Source organism: Syngnathoides biaculeatus, chromosome 13 (assembly GCF_019802595.1).
Source record: "Syngnathoides biaculeatus isolate LvHL_M chromosome 13, ASM1980259v1, whole genome shotgun sequence".
NCBI classification, from domain to species: Eukaryota; Metazoa; Chordata; class Actinopteri; order Syngnathiformes; family Syngnathidae; genus Syngnathoides; species Syngnathoides biaculeatus.
Genome location: NC_084652.1, coordinates 11,645,273 through 11,663,291, shown reverse-complemented (window position 1 = coordinate 11,663,291; position 18,019 = coordinate 11,645,273). Strand labels below are relative to the sequence as shown.

Below are 18,019 nucleotides of genomic sequence, written 5' to 3'. Positions count from 1 at the left end.
AATCAAACATTCAACGCAAAATTTGTTAATTGAGTAAAAATAATGTCATTCTCAAAATAGGTCAGTACAGCTTTTCGGAACGCAAACAACACTCGCGTTCGTAAGACATTCTGTAACTGGTGAATGTAGTTCTAAGCGTCATTTCCATCATAGAAAAGTTACACAATATGAGATATATTGAAACCAAGTTCAGTTTGTTGTATTTTTTTCATACAACATAGTATTTTATTGACGGTTTTGTGTAGAAAAGTGACTGTTAGTAGCATACGATGCAATGTTTACAAACACAAACAGGACTACAACTCCCATAGCAGCCTATTGCACAATTGCCTGTTTTCGGGGAGAGAAAGGACTTCTTTTCCAACAACATTCTTCTCTCTGCCCGCATGACATTAAGCTTTAGGGCGCTAAATGTATACTTCATAAGAGTTTCAAATCGGTCGCTGTGTTTTGTTTTTAAGGCTGCCCCTCAGTTTCGACAACCAGCGCGTTGTTAATCTATTCGCGACAAGGTAAAAAAAAAAAAAAGTCGTCTCCATCTGGTTGTGAGGTAGTCTTCGTTCGCTAGCTTATTTAGCCAGGAGCTACCCGTCGATTTGCGGCTTATATCCACGGCTAATTTTCAGAATAGACCACCTAAAGCTTCTGTTTCTCGGCCGCAATTATGGTTTGGTTAGTTAACGATAGTGCGCGAGTGGACACGAAATAATTGATCCGGTTTTGGTAACAAATCAGCGCAAGTCGCATTCGATCCCGGTCGCGTTGGCCTGTTTTCATTGTATCCCTCACAACGTCGGTAGTGTCGGGTTTGTTCGACCGAGTGAGTGCGGCGTCAAATTTAGCTGCGCTGCTGCCGTAAACAAACGAGTCAGCAGCTGTCGAGTGGAGAGCTAACTCCAGGGTAGCCCAGTGTCAAGTATGGCGCAGCACGATTGCTCTCACGTCGCCAGTTCGCAGAAAGCTCTCATGCTGGAAATGAAGAGCCTTCAAGAGGAGCCCGTCGAGGGCTTTAAAATAACGCTGGTGGACGAGGCGGATATGTACAACTGGGAAGTGGCCATTTTCGGACCCCCCAATACTCATTATGAGGGGGGTTATTTCAAGGTAAGACTCATTTCAAGTCAAATCGGCGAGTCGAAAATACACTTAAAAATGTGTTGTGAATTTGAAATGTAGAGTGGTGTACTTTTTTTTGGTGGCGTTGGGTGTTTTAGGCTCGGATCAAGTTCCCCATGGACTACCCGTATTCCCCACCTTCCTTCAGATTCCTCACTAAGATGTGGCATCCCAACATATATGAGGTGGGTCAATAACACAATAAACAGGCTTTGGTGTCCTCATTTGACACTCTCATTAATCATCTAAATATAGAATAATGAAACTGAGGTCTTATTAGAAGTAGCTAAACATTTCCACACAATCCAGTTCAATGACAATGCTCTTAAAATAAGTACCTTTTTTTCGTTGGCTTATGTACGTGATTTGGCATGTCTCGCACAGTGCTCTGGAATAAGTGGTTAAATTATAGTAAATCGAGAGCGTTTTGCATGATACTGCATATATCAATATAATGGTGCTTTCCAATAGGAGTTTAATTGGTTCCTTTGACCACGCTGGTAACTCAAAACTAGAGATGGGCCAGCATTGATGCTATCATCAAGCCTATTTCAAGGTACTTGAAGGTATAGCTCAGGTAGTCGTGAAGGCTGCCAGTAATATCATCCGCTAATACTTAAGGAAAAACTATCCGATGTTGAGTAAGTCCTTGGCACTAGTTGGCGGCGAATCCTCATGTGCATCAGAAAGAAAGAAAGAGGTCTTTGTTCACAACTATCATTGTGTTCATTGTAATGTTATGTATTAAAAGTACTAGTAGTATCGGTGACTACTTGAGTGACTACTCCTGTTGGAATTGGTCTAAAAAAAAATTGGGAGTATCGAACCTCGCTACCAAAACACTAAAATCACCTTCCCCCTATGAAAAGAACGGACATAAGATTAATCCGTTCCAGCAACACACATACGCACACCGAAAAGAAACTTTGCAATGTGTTTTTTGTATGAAAAGAACACAAATTTTCCAATCATTAAAAAAACATCATTCAGTACAATCAAAAGCAATTAAACCGTCTTTGTCACACTTTCACATTCAATTCAGTGCGCATTGTGCTCCTTATTCTGATGTGCACGCCTTGGCCACCTGGAGACAATATAATTTCATATTTGCGTCACACTTCCACTCCTGCCTGGATGCAGCTACCAATCATATTTCAGCAGGGAGTGTCCTGCCGAGAATGACTCTTTTTTTTTTTTGTTTTTTTACAAATTGGGGAAGTCTCGAAGTCACCTAATGCCAATATTGTATCACACGCTCTTCACATATTTGGTTAGCCTAGTAGCATAATTCCCTAACTCGTTTTTGAACCTTTTGGAAAACAAGAAAAAAATTCAACACACAAAAAAAAGTCCAGTTGCCTCTATTTAACCTTTGCGGATCACCATAACCCAGAACTGTTTAACTGTTTGGCATGTAATTGAGTTATTCAAACAGCGTCGTGGGGTGTAACAAAGTCCAAATACTTTACTATACCCAAGTAGATTTTTTCATTCATCTGTACATTACTTGAGTATTAATGTTTCTGACAATGTATTACTTTTACTCTAAACATTTGAATCAAATATATTTACTTTCTACTCATTACTTTGTAAAAAAAAAAAAAAAAAAAAGCTTGTTCACTTTTTTGACCACTTCAAATGACGACAATGTAAAAAAGATAGATATAAAGTGGGAGTAATGGCACTGCAGTTGAGATATTGTGATGGAATGAGATCTTGGGGTTTCCAAGGTGTAAAAAACAAAGAAAAATACAGCAACCAATAAAAAAGAGACAGCAATGAAATGGAGGAATGTGAACCTGGGAGGATTAGGGACACGCTCCTGTCCCTCTTAGCTTGTTCTATGATGTGTAATGACAATAAATGGGATTCTTTGCTATGATGGCACAACAATTTCACTGATCTGAGATGTTCCCCACCTATGTCCTTATTCGAGTGAATTATTTGATGTTGTCATCTTCAGGGGGTAAATATATTTTGTCTTGTGCCAGCCTCAAAACAACCACATCTGGCATTCGAATATCCTCTGTCCAATCTGTTAAAAATTCATAAGTTAAAGTGTAATTTTGTAATTTCAGCAATTTCACTTACAATGAAAAAAGGAGAGCGATCGCCAGACAGTTTAGTACAGCCGTGTAAGTTAATAAAAGAGGAAAACTATTGTTTGCACATTATTTTTTTGTGTCCACCAAGTTATAAAAACAAGTTTTTTATATAATTGACATCCATTCATCCATTTTGTTAGCCGCTTATCCTCACAAGGGTCACAGGGAGTGCTGGGGCCTATCTCAGCTGTCATCGTGCAGGAGGACTGGTTGGACTGGACTGGTTGCCAGCCAATCACACATAGAGACAGACGACACCCGCACTCACAATCACACCTAGCGGCAATTTAGCGTGTCCAATTATTGTTGCATGTTTTTGGGTTGTGGGAGGAAAGCGGAGTTCCCGCAGGAAATCCACGCAGGCATGGGCAGAACATGCAAACTCCACAGAGGCGGGTTCGGGATTGAACCTGGGACCTCAGAACTGTGAGGCCAACGTTTTCCAGCTGATGCACCGTGCCGCCGATAATTGACATCAAAACATATTTTTGCTTTGCCAATTAATTATATTTAAGACTTTTTTTTTTTTTTACTTAAACATAAGCCGAGGAGTTGAGTCAGTACTTTAGCCACCTCTGATGAAATGGGTCTCTGTTAGTTACTTGACAGTCTTATGATTGATCAACTTCCTGTTTCAGAATGGAGATGTGTGCATTTCTATATTGCACCCTCCAGTGGATGACCCACAAAGTGGAGAACTGCCTTCAGAGAGATGGAATCCCACCCAGAATGTCCGGTACGCATGGATTGTCATTATCTGGTTGCATCCTTGGACCCATACCCTTATCGCATGACATTTGTCTTTAGAGGATCTCGTTCTCATGAGGTCCATGTTGACATCCCATCTGGTGATTCGACACCATCTGTTGAAATCTGAGGCCGGCGTCTTCTGTTTACCTGCACGATACAGCGGTGCCGCTAAAGTTAAACAGTCATTTCCGAGACGCTGGTTTCAAAACTAGTTTTGCCCTGGGAAATAATTATATTAGAATTTAGAGAGGTGAGATCATGTAATTGTAAAACCTTTTATTAATTGTACAGGCAATATTGTAAGCAACATTTTCAGAAAAAAAAACCCCAAAACTATTAATTAATCAGATTAAGATGTTCACCATAGTGAAAGTTACTTTACATTTTAGCTCATAACTTTAAGTGTACAAGCCTGGAAGAATTTGTAAGATGTGTAATATTCTTTCAAGAAATTTCATTTTTTTTAATGTGATTCAAATTGATCTCCATAGTATAAAGCAGGGGTGTTGAATTCGTTTTTGTCGCGGGCCACATTGTAGTTACGGTTTCCCTCAGAGGGCCGTTATGACTGAAATTATATTAATCCTTCACCGCCTAATCATGTTTCCACATGGAATTTATGAAGTACTTTTGGAATCAGAAATCAAGGCTATGGGTTTTTCAACTGTTGTTGATGTTTGGCAACACAAAAATACTTGCGATATCTCAACGTTATCATTTAGGATATGAAAATTGGAAGTTTTGGTCCAGATTTGAGCAAAAATCCCAGAATTTGATACACATGATCTGCCTTCGCGGGCCACATAAAATCATCCGGTGGGCCAGATCTGGCCCCTAGGTCTCGGGTTTGACACCTGTGATATAAAGCATTTCCAAATAGCACAAACATTAAAGAAAGCATCTTGAAGCAAATGAGGGAATATGGCGTACACTGCCTGACTGTAAAGTCAAAATGGAGTTGATTGAGTCTCACTCTCCGATGGTTAACTTGCTAAAAAATAACAGCATGACGTCAACTATGGCACAGGGATCACGCGGCGTAATTATCTGCTCATTACAACACAGGCATCGAAACAGGTGTCCGGAACATTCTGAGAGTGATTCAGAGTCAGGTTTGTCATGTATTGTATCCATCCAGTTTGTCTTTTAAAAATAAAAGGCATTTTCATTACAATTGCGAGATGGAATTGCCTTGTCAAGTGTCAGAACTCTTCATCAGTGAGTACGTACCTTTAGCAATAATTTCTCTGTGGAAAAAAAGTCATCTTGTCTACATCTTTTTTTTTTTTTTTTTTTGCTAAACTCCCATGGCCCATGACACAAATGTGTTTGACGCCCCTTATTTAGTCTTCAGTTGACCTCACACGCATGTTTTCTAATGGGGGGAGGAAGCCGGAGTCACCGGAGAACATGCAAACTTGGGAGAACAGAAAGGCCAGAGCTGCTATTTAAACCCAGAACCTCGGAACTGTGAGGTAGACGTGTGAAACACTAGATCGCCATGCTGCTCTTTACCCAATTGTGTGGTAAAATTCCTAATCCTGTTCTACGCATAAAATTTTACCACACCACCGTAATTTCACGGTCAGTTCTAGAAAGACCCATCAATTACTGCAAATAATCTGCAGTCTTTGATTAAAAACCTGGCTCACACGGTCTTTCACAGTCCGGATGTTACGTCATAAGAATGTCAAGTTCTAATGTTGTGACCCTCCTTTGTGCCTTCAGAACCATTTTGCTGAGTGTAATATCACTGCTGAATGAGCCAAACACCTTCTCTCCTGCCAATGTGGACGCCTCTGTCATGTACCGCAAATGGAGGGACAGCAAGGGCAAGGACCGTGAATATGTCGAGATCATCAGGTGAGCAACCACGCACGACTTCACGTTTAGACCTCATTTCAAATGGATACATGTTGAAAATGGGAATCGGTGTATGTTTTTTGCAAACTAAGAGTGGTAGTCTTGTAGCCATCAGTCATTTCAGTCATATTAATATCCATAAAGAAAATTCTAATTTCAGGAAGAAAACAGATATCAAGGTGCATTTTCACCGCGACACTATTTGAAATGAAAATAGTTTGGTTGCTTCGATGTTGTTTGAGAGATTGATAAGTCTTTTATTGTGTTTCTTTATGTGATGAGTTAGCTTTTAATACCGTAATTCCCGGCCTACGGAGTGCACCTGGTTATATAACCAGGTGTGCTAATGCTTGCGCTGCATCACCGCATAAACCACGAGGTTGAAAGCGTTTGAAAAAAGTTGCGGCTTGTAGGCCTGAAATTACCGTAATATTGTATTGTTGTTATTATTAATATAAGCTATTAATGTTGAATGTGTCTTGCAGAAAACAAGTATTGGCCACCAAGGTTGAGGCGGAACGTGATGGCGTTCAGGTGCCCACCACGTTAGCTGAGTACTGCGTCCGCACACGCGCCCCGCCTCCCGACGAAGGCTCCGACCTCTTCTATGACTATTATTACGACGACGACGACGTCGAGGACGGGGACGGCGATTGCTGCTACGACGAAGACGACTCGGGCAACGAAGAGTCGTGACATGGCTTTTTTTTTTTCCACAGCGTGACCAATCTTTGCTGACATGCGACGACCCCACTTTTACTGCTCGGGTCGTCCGAGAAGTCCGAGGTCTGCAAGTGAGAAATATTTGACACCTCCTGTTTGTAAACCAATGAAATAAGATGATTTTACCTTAGCTTGCGTGCTGTTTGTTCCAGCTGAATTGATGGGCTCATGAAGATTTGCTGAGATTTGCACCAGCAAAAAAAAAAAAAAAAAAAATTGACTTGAAACCAGTGGGGCTAACATAACTAGTGCTTCTAATATCAAAGGTTGAATAGTGGGTGGGGAGTGATGCCACTTTGCAATGATGCAAACACAAATCATTCACTTAACGTCTTTCATTGTAACTAGTTTCCCTTTCTGATTGTGGTTTCTGCTTACCGGTATAAAGTCTCAGCAACTTCCTGGAACGGTGAACTCCGACCCCAAAAAAATAAAAAAAATAGGCTCAGACTTTCCTTAAACGTCATATTCTGCATGCCAGAAAACCTGGGAATATTTTTTTCTGTCTCTCTTTTGGGAAAGTGTTTGCAAATGGTGATCTGCTGACAGCTTTGATAAAAGAGTGAGATTAGAGAGAACCAAGCGAGTTCTCTGAAGTGGACTGCTGGGTGGTTCAAACTACCGTTCACCATTTTTACGTTAAGAAAATGATCTTTACCGTGTCTCCTCTGATTACCAATGGGTGTGTTTTGTTGTTTTGAGTGTGGAATTATGATACTTAAGGCCGCGACATAGTGTAGGATCACCATTGTTTCTGGAGGAGGACAGTACTATCTCATCAAAATTGTTTTTCCTCAGGTTTGAAGCCTGACTAAAGATTTTTTTTAATGCCCCTGCAATGTATGCTGTTGTATTCTCGTCTTTCTTTTCTGCTTCTTCCAAGCAATATTAGTCTCTTTCTATATGGTTAGACTTTAATGCCTGAAACCTTTGCTTGAGAATGTTTTATGTGAGGAGATTATGAAAACTAAAACGTGTGTAGAAAATGTGTCAGAAATGATGTTGCAGTGTCAGTCAGGATTATTAAAGGATTTTCAGCCCTTGGAATTCTGTGGAAGTGAAAAAGGACAATTCCACCACGATTTATTTTACTGTTTGTGTTAGTAGTGAGTTTTAAGTATTTTGATATATTTTTTAGTGTTGGTGTTTCCTCGTGTGTATTTTTCGTCACCAGTGTTGATTGTTTCATCTACTCAAATTGGACTTCACTGAATATCTCAGGATTATTCAATTACAGTCGACATATTGGGTCGTTTGCAGAACAGATACCTTGACGGATATGCACATGTAGCTGTACGGATGATCACCTTGTTTCATTCACCTGTTTATTTTTTAATTTTTGGCTATTTAAAAGTGAAAAATAAAGATTTATTGGAACAAAATCGACGTGGAGTAAAGCAAGACATCAAATGTGCTTTCTTTTCCTGTTCCAGTGAACGCACCTTCACCTTGTTGGACGCGAATTTATGACGTCACAGACGGTCGCTTCAGCGCTGGAAACCGGTCCTCCCTTATTATTATTATTATTTAAACAATTCTATCAAAGAAACAACTGCAATGTCTGTGAATTACGCTGCCGGACTTTCGCCGTATGCCGACAAGGGTGTGTGCGGACTTCCAGAGGTAATAAACTAAATATCGGTGGTGTTTGGCTTTTGAACGAGAGCTTGAGCTAGCAGGTTAGCCGATTTACTATCAGTCCTACCTGGACTGGGTAACAAATGAACTATTTGAAAGAAACCTGTACATTGAATTAAACATTGAACTAAAACCTTTGACCCCAATTCACATTTACTTTCACACATTTACAGTTGTACAATATAATTTCCATTGTCTCCCTTACTCAGTACTGGCACCCGTTTTTTTTGCCATACATAACCGAATGCTGGCACCTGTTTATTTTTTTTAACCCATTACCACGATATGTAGTTTGTAATGTTTTTAAAAACCCAAAGAGGCGCGATTTTTAATCATACAATACTGTTTTATAAGCAAATACTAAAAATGGTGCAAAACATTGCATTGAAATTCACTCCTTCCTTAAAATGACAAGTTATTTTTAACGTCTTTACTGTGCCTCTTAAAGCAGCTCCCCACAAATCGTAAATTTAATATAATAACGCAGGCGTTCGATAGTCCAGAAGAGCTGAAAGCGAAGGTGGCAACCCTTGCTAACCTGGTGAAAGAGTCCAAGTACATGGTCGTGCACTCTGGAGCAGGAATCAGTACTTCAGCAGGCATCCCTGACTTCAGGTAAGAAATTTTTACTGTAGCGCTTGCATATATTTTTATACATTGACTCCAATCTCATGCACGAGCATCAGTGTTGATATTTGTCAATTTCAGTGCAAATGTACATGACAAACACTGCTGCTCAAAAGTTTGGGGTTCACAGAGAAATGTACTGAACTTTTAAATAAAATTACCATTAAATTTTTTTTTGGGGGGGGCCAGAGTGCATATATAAACTTTTTCGAGATAATATTTCTTTATTAAGGACATTTGAAGATCACCCTAAACCTTTTGACTGTAGTGATTTAAAAAATAGGGAATTCACTATACATATCAATTTGATATTACATCTGCCAGTTTATAACTTGACATTTAAAATTACAACTATTCACATCCAAAAGGGTTGCAAGATGACATATGAAGAGTTTGTTTTCAAAACGAGACATCGGCATTTTTTTCAGATTTACGAAACTCGCGCCAAAATTATCCATTCGGAGCTGGATAATTTTGGCGCGAGTTTCGTAAATCTGAAAAAAATGCCAATGTCTCGTTTTGAAAACAAACTCTTCATATATTCCTCCCACATCCCCAAAGACATGCTTTAATTGGGGAAGCCTCCTGCCTGATGATAGCTGGGATAGTCACCAGCACCACCACAAACCTGATGAGGATAAGCGGTTCGGAAAATGAATACACACACTGTAGATGATTTAATACATTACCATTTTCTCTACTAAATGTATTTCCAAAGGTGCTATTGACATGAATTTCTTCCTAGATGTTGGAAACAACCCAAGTAATTTATACATACAAAGAAAGTAAAACAAATGAGAAATTATGAGTAATAATGTAAAATGCCACCGGGAAAGCAAACCATCACTGCACCCGAGAAAATCTGCATAGGCTAAAATACTACAAACAGTATGTGAAAACCTTGTGAAGATTTATAGAAAACATTTGACCGCTGTCAATGCCAACAAAGCGTATATATAGCAAAATATTGAGATTCACTTTTAATATTGACTGAATACTTGTTGTCCACCATAATTTCCTAATAGTTATTCTTTAAAAATTAGACTGATTTTTTTGTAATCGTTCACACTCTCATTGGTGAAGTATATTAAGGCCTCTCTCATCTTAAGTGGGAGAACTTTGTCAGCCACCAACACAACTGTTTAAATACTTTTTGCCCTGCTGTGTGTGTGCGTGCGTGTGCGCGTGTGTATATACAGTGCCATGAGAAAAAATTTACAACTTGTCACTTTTACACATTTTGCTTTGTTGCAGTCTTATTCTGAAGCTGAATTGAGAATACTTTTCTCTTTAAAAAAAAATCTACATAAACACTATTTTGAAAATATAAACATAATAGGTACATCAGTAGTCACCCCCTCGGCTTAATGTTTTTTGAAGCACTTTTGGCAACAAATTCTCAAGTCTTCTTGCCTATGTCTCTAGGATCTTGCCACCTGTTGTGGGGGCATTTTCTTCCATTCCTCTCTGCAGACCCTTTCAAGGTCGGTCAGGTTGGATGGGTAGCGTTGGTGGACACCCATTTTCAGGTCTTTCCAGAAATTCTCGCTTGGATTTAGGTTGTGGCTCTGGCTGGGCCACTCAAGAGCATTCGCAAGCAGCTCTTAAAGAGAATTTTTCATCTTGGCTGTGTCCACTGGTCATCGTAGTGTTGGAAGGCGAATCGATGCCCTAGTCCAGTGCTTCTCAAATAGCGGGGTAAACACCCCCCCACCCCGGCGGCGCGTGAGACCCAGGAGAACATCATTAAAAACATTTAACCAATTATTGTAAGTTTATAAATAGCTCTTTATTTTGTACTTTATTCAATGTTTATAAGGATTAGATTACATTATCATGTACACACTATGTTATATAGAATGTTACTGTATATAGCTCTCATTTTGGGTGATGAGTCCTACCCAGTTCCTGTTGCAGAAAAACAACCCCCACACTGTGATGCTGCCATCATCCTTCACTGTAGGGATGGTGGCACTGTAAAATATATGGGTCTCGTCAAGTCTAATGAGTGACTTGGACCACGTGGCAGCAAAGTGGATTTTTCTTTGCACCATAAGTTTTCATATTCATATGTTAATCTTGAAGTTACACAGTTTGAACAGAGGAGGGTGGCAGATGTTCAATATGCACTCAACTAACTATGAGGAGAAACAAAGACCATTTAGTTGATCCTTTGCTTTCCTCTTGAAAAATCAATTATAAAAATACTTATTTATTAATTTTTAAAATTGTTCTCCAGCTGTACTACTACCCGTACCAGACTAATGAATATCTGATTTGTCCTGTTGCTACTCAGTTCAAGCTTGGACAGCAGCATCATTAAAGCAACGCATTCTGCAGTATTTTCACATTAGATCATCTAATGCTAAATGCAGTTTAACACTCCAGCAGAGCCACTAATGAATTTAGCAGCTTTTGAGTATTCTCTTGCTAAAGTTGCCAAAACAAAAGTAATGATTTGGCACCATCGTGTCGCATATATGGTACCAATGAACTATGTGGAAATGAGATGGCGCTTCATTTAGACAAAAGCAATGCTTTTCCACCGTCTTGCGGCATTTTGGTATCAAGGAACTAAAGTATTCAGAAATGAGTTGAAGAGCTTCGTTTAGACTAAAGCAGTGCCCGATCTGGCGATATCTTGGCACCAAAGAATTATGCAGAAGTGAGTAAGAGTTTCATTTTGACAAAAGTAGTGCCTTGTCACCATCGTGTTGCATATTTGGTGCACAGGTATGACTATCACAGCAAAGGATTTGAATACTTTTGCTTGTGTAATATTTAGTTTTTTCTATTTTAATATACTTGCATAAATTTCAAACATTCAGTTTTTTTCTGTCAATATGGGTTGCTGTGGGTATATTAGTGAGGAAAAAAAAGAACTTAAATAATTTTACCAAATAGTTGCAACACAACAAAGTGAAAAAAATAACGTGAATATCTGAATATTCTGCGTACAGACTATGTGGAAATGAGTTGAGGAGCTTCATTAAGATAAAAGTAGGGCTTTGGCACCAGCTTGTGGAATTTTGGTGCAAAGGAACTAGGTGGAAGATAGTTGAGGAAATTAATTCAGACGAAAGTATTGCTTTTTCACAGTTGTCTTGGTGCTAACAAGATATGTGAGAGTGACTTGATGAGCATAATTTAGACAAAAGCAGCGCTTTGCCACTATCTTGCGGCATCTTGGCACAAATAACCAAAGTGGAAGAGAGTTGAGGAGCTTCATTGAGATAAAAATAATGCCTTGCTACCTTCTTGTGGCATCTGTTTGTCGCGAACTGTAGAAATAAGTTGAGGAGCTTCATTTACTCAGAATTAGTGCTTGGCCATCATTTTATTAGCATTTTATTCATCCAAAAGCAGCTTCCAAAAGTAGTTATCCACCATTATAGAGGTGTTATTCGCAGATTTTCACTCTTCACGGCAGGGCTCAGTCCCTATTCCCCATAAATTGGGGAGGTTAATGTACCCTTCATTTTCATGGATCTCAGAATAACACATTTTCTCTCAGAGGTCCAAAAGGTGTGTGGACCTTGGAGGAAAAGGGAGAGGCGCCTCATTTCGAGACCACGTTTGAAGAGGCCAGACCCAGCCTGACTCACATGGCCCTGCTGGGACTCCAGAGAGCGGGATACCTCAAATATCTCATCAGCCAAAATGTGGACGGCCTGCATGTGCGATCTGGCTTCCCAAGGTGTTTTGGCTCATAACCTTTCATGCTCTGCAATACACGAAAAGAAACCACGTACTATTTTGTTCTTTATGCTTCATGGTTATTGTTTGGAAACTGGGGATTTTCATTCAGTTTATAATGGCAGTTCAGTTGAGATTTAATCAAAATTTGTATGCAGGTAGGAACGTACAGTTAACCAACACTAACCCTTGCTAATATGGTATTATAGTAATAATTACAGTAAATAGTTGTTTGAAAAGCACTTCTAGGCCATACACATAAAAGAATCATGTTTTAACCACAACTACAGCAACAGCCGAGCATACCTTCTTGTGCCACAGAGCGTGGTATTCTTATGATTGCGCAAACCAGTGCACTGTTTGTCACCCTGAAATTTGTTGTCTGTACCAAAGTAACCCAAAGACCCCTGTAATCTTTTTGTACACCACCTACATTGTGATAGGAAACAATAGCTACTTATAACAGTAATTGCATATCCATTGGTTTGAAACAAAATATAAACAAATTGGATGAAATAAACAATGAAAAGAATCATCTGTCTGGAAATAAAATAACGACGGTGACACAGGACAGCATCAGTAGCCAGAAATGAATTGGTACTTCACATCATACGTCACCTGAGAACGGTGTCCTACAGGGTTTAAAGCATATAAATAGAAAACCTTTATTAGCCCCAATATGGGTACATTTTCTTTGATTTTGTTCAGATTAGGGCTGGAACTATCAATTGTTTTAATGATCAATGAATCTGTCAATTATGTTTTTCTTAATCGATGAATTTAATGAAAAATTATTTTCTTTTGAATAAATAAAAAAAGCAGGACATGATTTTTAAAAGTCAGTGCAAAAAAATGCTCAAACACGTCAAGTTCAGAGTACGGTACTACCCCTGTGGTGCGTTACAGGGAGGATGCCAGTTTTACAGAAAGCAGTTTCGTACATCGCCATTTTCCTCAAGTACGTACATTTTTCCCCATCTTTTCTAACAACGAGGACAGAGCAGGAAGACAATGGCTGCACCCATCGGCCTGGTGGAATGCATAATCAAATAGCAGCGCAGAGAATATTCATGAAAGAGTCAGCCACACTGAATCTGTTCCCAGGAGTTGTCATCTAAAATGTACACACTCTAATCCAAGGGAATTTTGTCTCTGGCTCCTACAGGGACTTGTTGTCAGAGCTTCATGGAAACATGTTTGTGGAGGAGTGTGAGAAGTGTTGCAGGTATGTGCACAAGACACACATGTCTTTGATATTTAGAGGTTAACCTCACAGGTAGAGTTTATCTTTATATATTTAATAAATCCAATTTATGAGCTAAAGTGAGGTGGTATGCTTTCCAAGGCAGTTTGTAAGGGAAAAGGTGATTGGCGTGATGGGGCTCAAACCCACAGGACGGTACTGCGATGTGGTGCGCTCCAGAGGACTCAGAGCCTGCAGGTAAGCACGCACCAGTATGATCTCAATTACAAATGAAGCACTTCACTTGTTCAACGGCATGTTTTGTGTGATCTTCATTAAAACAGAGGGAAATTGATCAGCACTATACTGGACTGGGAAGATGCTCTCCCTGACAGAGATCTGAACAAAGCAGACAATGCAAGCAGGTAAAGATTGTACAATTATAGGTTAATTAACATCGGACAGCACTACTGATTCGGAAGGCCCTGGGCAGATTGGATTGACATAGCAACGCATAGAAAAACACTACAGTGGGTTACAACATGAAGAGAAAAGACTGCTGGAAATAAAGTATTACAATTTCATGTCACCAATATTAGAATTTAGGCTCTAAATGGACAGCACAGTCCCGACTGGTTAGAGCATCTGCCTCACAGTTCTGAGGACCAGGGTTTAAATTCCACCTCTACCTGTGTGGCGTTTGCATGTTCTCCACGTGCCTGCGTGGATTTTCTCTTGGCACGGCGGTTTCCTCCCGCATCCCAAAAACATGCATGGATGGTGAATTGATGACTCTAAATTGCCCATAGGTATGAATGTAAGTGCCAATGGTTGTTTATATGTGCCTGGCGATTGTCTGGCGATTAGTCCAGGGTCTACCCTGCCTCCTGCCTGGAGAGAGCTGGGATAGGCTCTAGCACTCCTGCGACCCTTATGAGGATAAGCAGCTTAGAAAATGGATGGATGGAGGTTTTAAATGTCTGTTAGTGCTTCGGATTGTGTTTAGGCTGGCAGAGAAAGCCTTAGTGACTCTGTTGTCCTTCTTTTCAGTGAATGGATCTTCATTAGCATCCTGAATGGTCTCAATTCACCATCTGAGTGTCAATATTCAACCTTTTATTCGAATCAAAGTCTATAAAAGTGAGCGAGGAACTGTGGACTATTTGTTCCACTTTATTACATGCACATTTACCAGACAATGACTCACAAATTCAAAGCAAATTCATAAAAATAAAATGTGCACTGTTTTCTTCCTTCAGCACTCCAAATACACCCACTGTGTTGGTGGAAGATGTCCCACTTGTATCTGTTGTGCTCTGTATTCTCTAGACAAGCTGACCTGGCACTGACGCTGGGCACCTCCATGCAGATCAAGCCTAGCGGAGACCTTCCACTCGTCACCAAACGCAAAGGTGGAAAAGTGGTCATTGTCAACCTGCAGCCTACCAAGCACGTATGTTTCTTTGCTGCCCACTTTAACGCAGGGGTAACAGCCCTTTGTAAAACTGAAAGCTACTGATATAGAGCTAATGTATGACACAATATCACTTTTGTGACACAAAACATTCAGTAGTTAGTTCCTGAGAACAGCGGTCCCCAACCGCATGACCATGGACTTGTATCAGGGCTGCACAGGGCTGAGAATGGTGTGTTGTGTTTTTGATTATTTTTTTTTTTCTTTGTAGTTGTTTGTGCCTGTCTGTCAAACTATTGTTTTTTTAATTTTTCTTTTAAATCTGTCCATTTTTCCAAAAAGCTTGGAAATTGAATCGCTGTCTTAGATGTTCATTTCATCCCATGAGATCTCGTGGTTGGCTTTTGAGATAGGCTATATTTTTAAAGGAACGTTTGCCTTTTTAGTGCTGACTCCCATGAGATTTGTTATTTGACATTTGAGGTTGGCTATATTTTTAAGGGGGTGTTTGACTTTTTGGTGCCGTTCCTCATTCACAACCCTTTTTGCTCACTATGCTCCATCATGGTATTTTGCAGGACAAGCACGCACATTTACGTATCAACGGCTATGTTGATGATGTCATGAAACAGCTCATGGAGCACCTGGGGTTGGAGTTACCAAAATGGGAGGGGCCAACTGTGTGTGAAAGCTCCACTGCCGTACTTGAAGACGCCGCCGATATCAAGCCCCCACGTTCTCTCAGTCCAGATGTGAAGGTCAAAGGTGAGCTTTTTAAAGAGAAGAAACGAGCTGCAGAAAGCAACAGCATCAAAGAAGAGATGGTTTTGCTAAAGAAGGAGAGGAAAGATCCTCCAGTGGGGATAAAAAATGACAAGTAGCCTCACACACAAGTAGGTGTTGTCCTTATCAAAAATATTTCCGGGCTTGAGAAACTTCTCACCAGTTTGATCACAAAGGATGGAGGTACCAGCTTCTCTTTACGCCCACCTGAGTTTACTGTCTTGAGCTCAACGCTTCCTTTTCTCAACATTACTTAGGTGAAGATTCCTCAGCTTGAAGCCTCATAAAATGACACTTATGGGAAGCAAATGCTGGTTGATGGATATAAAAAGTCTATACAACTTTTGGTCGAATGCCAAGATAAATTTAAAAACATGTATTCAAAGATTGTGACATGTAACTTGTTCACCTCAACTGTTGGATGTGTTCAGAGAAAAAAAGAGTGATAGACAGATACACCCTGGTATATTGCAGATGCAGATGTGTTCAGAATCACATTCTAAACCCATGTTAAATGGGAGTTTGCACACACATTGAAGGAGCATCTTCTTCTTATGAGCGATGTACTTTGTGCTAAAACTCAGTGCTATTTGGAATTGTTCATAATTCCCTCCACATTGACTACAAGGCCTCAGTTCCTACTGAAGATAAACAGCCCAAAAGAATAATAATGCTGCCACCATGGCTCATTGTAGGTTTCATATATTTTTCAACTGAGTTGTACAGGTTATTGTTCATAATAACATTGAAAAGCATTTTAAACTCATTTAACTTGCTTTCATTTTTTTCCTATTGTCGAAACCGAAACCTAGCATTTGTGCAGGGGTGTGTAGACCTTTTGTATGCGCTGCATAAAAGGAGAATTGCTCTTTGCATATGCTCATGTTTGTAAGCTGCAGTGAGGTATCAGCAACTTGTTAAATATATATGTTTTAACATTGAGCTCTACTTTTTACTCCTCTGGGAAAAGGAGCATCTCCTTCTGATGAACCATATGCTCTTCAGCTACAGCCTTAAGGTCAATATTACATTGTAATGTAAGATGAAGAAATGTTTTGTTGTTGTTGTTGTAAATAGATCACTGTTACACAGCGTATTTTTATCTCAGGAAACCTTTTTATACTGTGTCTTGGCAATAAATCAAAGCACAACATCTGCAGTGGTTATTCCCTATGTAGTGCGTGGTCAGTTAGTCATGGTCTACTTTCCACTGAGTGGCAACATTATAAAGATAATCATTCAGGTGGCATAATGATAAGATTTTTATTCATGTACATGGAAACCTCATTAACATGTCTTAAATCAGCGTGTCAGTTCTTATATGAGCCCATGATGCACTGATGTCATTTGACAGTCACAATAACCTGCCATCGTTGTTTTCGAAAATGTCATTTCACATGACATGAAGAGCATTAATTTTTCTGTAAGGTCACTGAGTGTGGCTTTTCAACATGGCATTTTTCAAGTCAATCGTAAAAACGTCGACAAGATGAAACAGCTGGAGCTCAAGCACAGACACCTGTCTGCTGTGCTTTGAAAACAACTCTTTACAGAGTCGTCATTAACATGCAATGTGGCGAGTTGACCAAGTGAGAACATTCAATGAAACAGATTTTGCGTTATCTATATAATATACACTGCTGTACAAAAGTTTGGGGTCACTTAGAAATCATCAATTTTGAATGCCTTGAGATGTCCGAGTGACCCAATTTACACGTTTTCAAGATTTGAGTCATCATTTTGATGGTTTTTGTTTGCTTTTGTTTTCTGTTTTGTTTTTTGGTCAAACTAAAAAAACAATTACACATGTTTAAAATATTCCCTTTACCTTCTGCGAGCTTAACGCCAGCCCACAATGCAAAATAACATTGGACGGGTAACCAATAGCATCATTGTGATCTTACCTGTTTAACAACAGATATTTGTACACAAAGATTACATCATGACATGAAGACAGGCAGAACAATACTCACAGCTATATTTTATTTATCCTCTGGGAGGGAAAAAAATAGCTGTTTACAGAGTCACACTAATTCTTAGTTTTTGTTTTGTCTTCGTGACTAAGTTTGAGTTCCCCTGGTGGTAAAGTTCCATACCTCAGAAGACGTAAAAATGAATTTG

General features: G+C 39.6%; 2 protein-coding genes across 2 annotated transcripts; both read left to right on the top strand.

Moving 5' to 3' along the window:
* The first annotated feature begins 336 nt into the window (after nt 1-336).
* Nucleotides 337-7,960, top strand: LOC133510376 (ubiquitin-conjugating enzyme E2 R1-like). Its single transcript, XM_061838202.1, has 5 exons — nt 337-1,104; nt 1,215-1,301; nt 3,860-3,957; nt 5,700-5,834; nt 6,320-7,960. The coding sequence occupies exons 1-5, from the start codon at nt 919-921 to the stop codon at nt 6,528-6,530; spliced, it is 717 nt and encodes a 238-aa protein (XP_061694186.1). The 5' UTR covers nt 337-918; the 3' UTR covers nt 6,531-7,960.
* A 27-nt stretch (nt 7,961-7,987) lies between these two features.
* sirt6 (sirtuin 6) lies at nt 7,988-18,019 on the top strand. Its single transcript, XM_061838201.1, has 8 exons — nt 7,988-8,180; nt 8,683-8,810; nt 12,337-12,519; nt 13,684-13,743; nt 13,864-13,959; nt 14,046-14,126; nt 15,031-15,154; nt 15,694-18,019. The coding sequence occupies exons 1-8, from the start codon at nt 8,115-8,117 to the stop codon at nt 15,994-15,996; spliced, it is 1,041 nt and encodes a 346-aa protein (XP_061694185.1). The 5' UTR covers nt 7,988-8,114; the 3' UTR covers nt 15,997-18,019.

Excerpts from the sequence above, each read along its gene's own strand:
- LOC133510376 (XM_061838202.1), top strand. The coding sequence starts at position 919 with ATGGCGCAGCACGATTGCTCTCACGTCGCCAGTTCGCAGAAAGCTCTC. Across the intron at positions 1,302-3,859 it reads GGCATCCCAACATATATGAG|AATGGAGATGTGTGCATTTC; the intron begins GTGGGTCAATAA and ends TTCCTGTTTCAG. Across the intron at positions 5,835-6,319 it reads GAATATGTCGAGATCATCAG|AAAACAAGTATTGGCCACCA; the intron begins GTGAGCAACCAC and ends TGTGTCTTGCAG.
- sirt6 (XM_061838201.1), top strand. The coding sequence starts at position 8,115 with ATGTCTGTGAATTACGCTGCCGGACTTTCGCCGTATGCCGACAAGGGT. Across the intron at positions 8,181-8,682 it reads GTGTGTGCGGACTTCCAGAG|GCGTTCGATAGTCCAGAAGA; the intron begins GTAATAAACTAA and ends ATAATAACGCAG. Across the intron at positions 13,960-14,045 it reads AGAGGACTCAGAGCCTGCAG|AGGGAAATTGATCAGCACTA; the intron begins GTAAGCACGCAC and ends TCATTAAAACAG.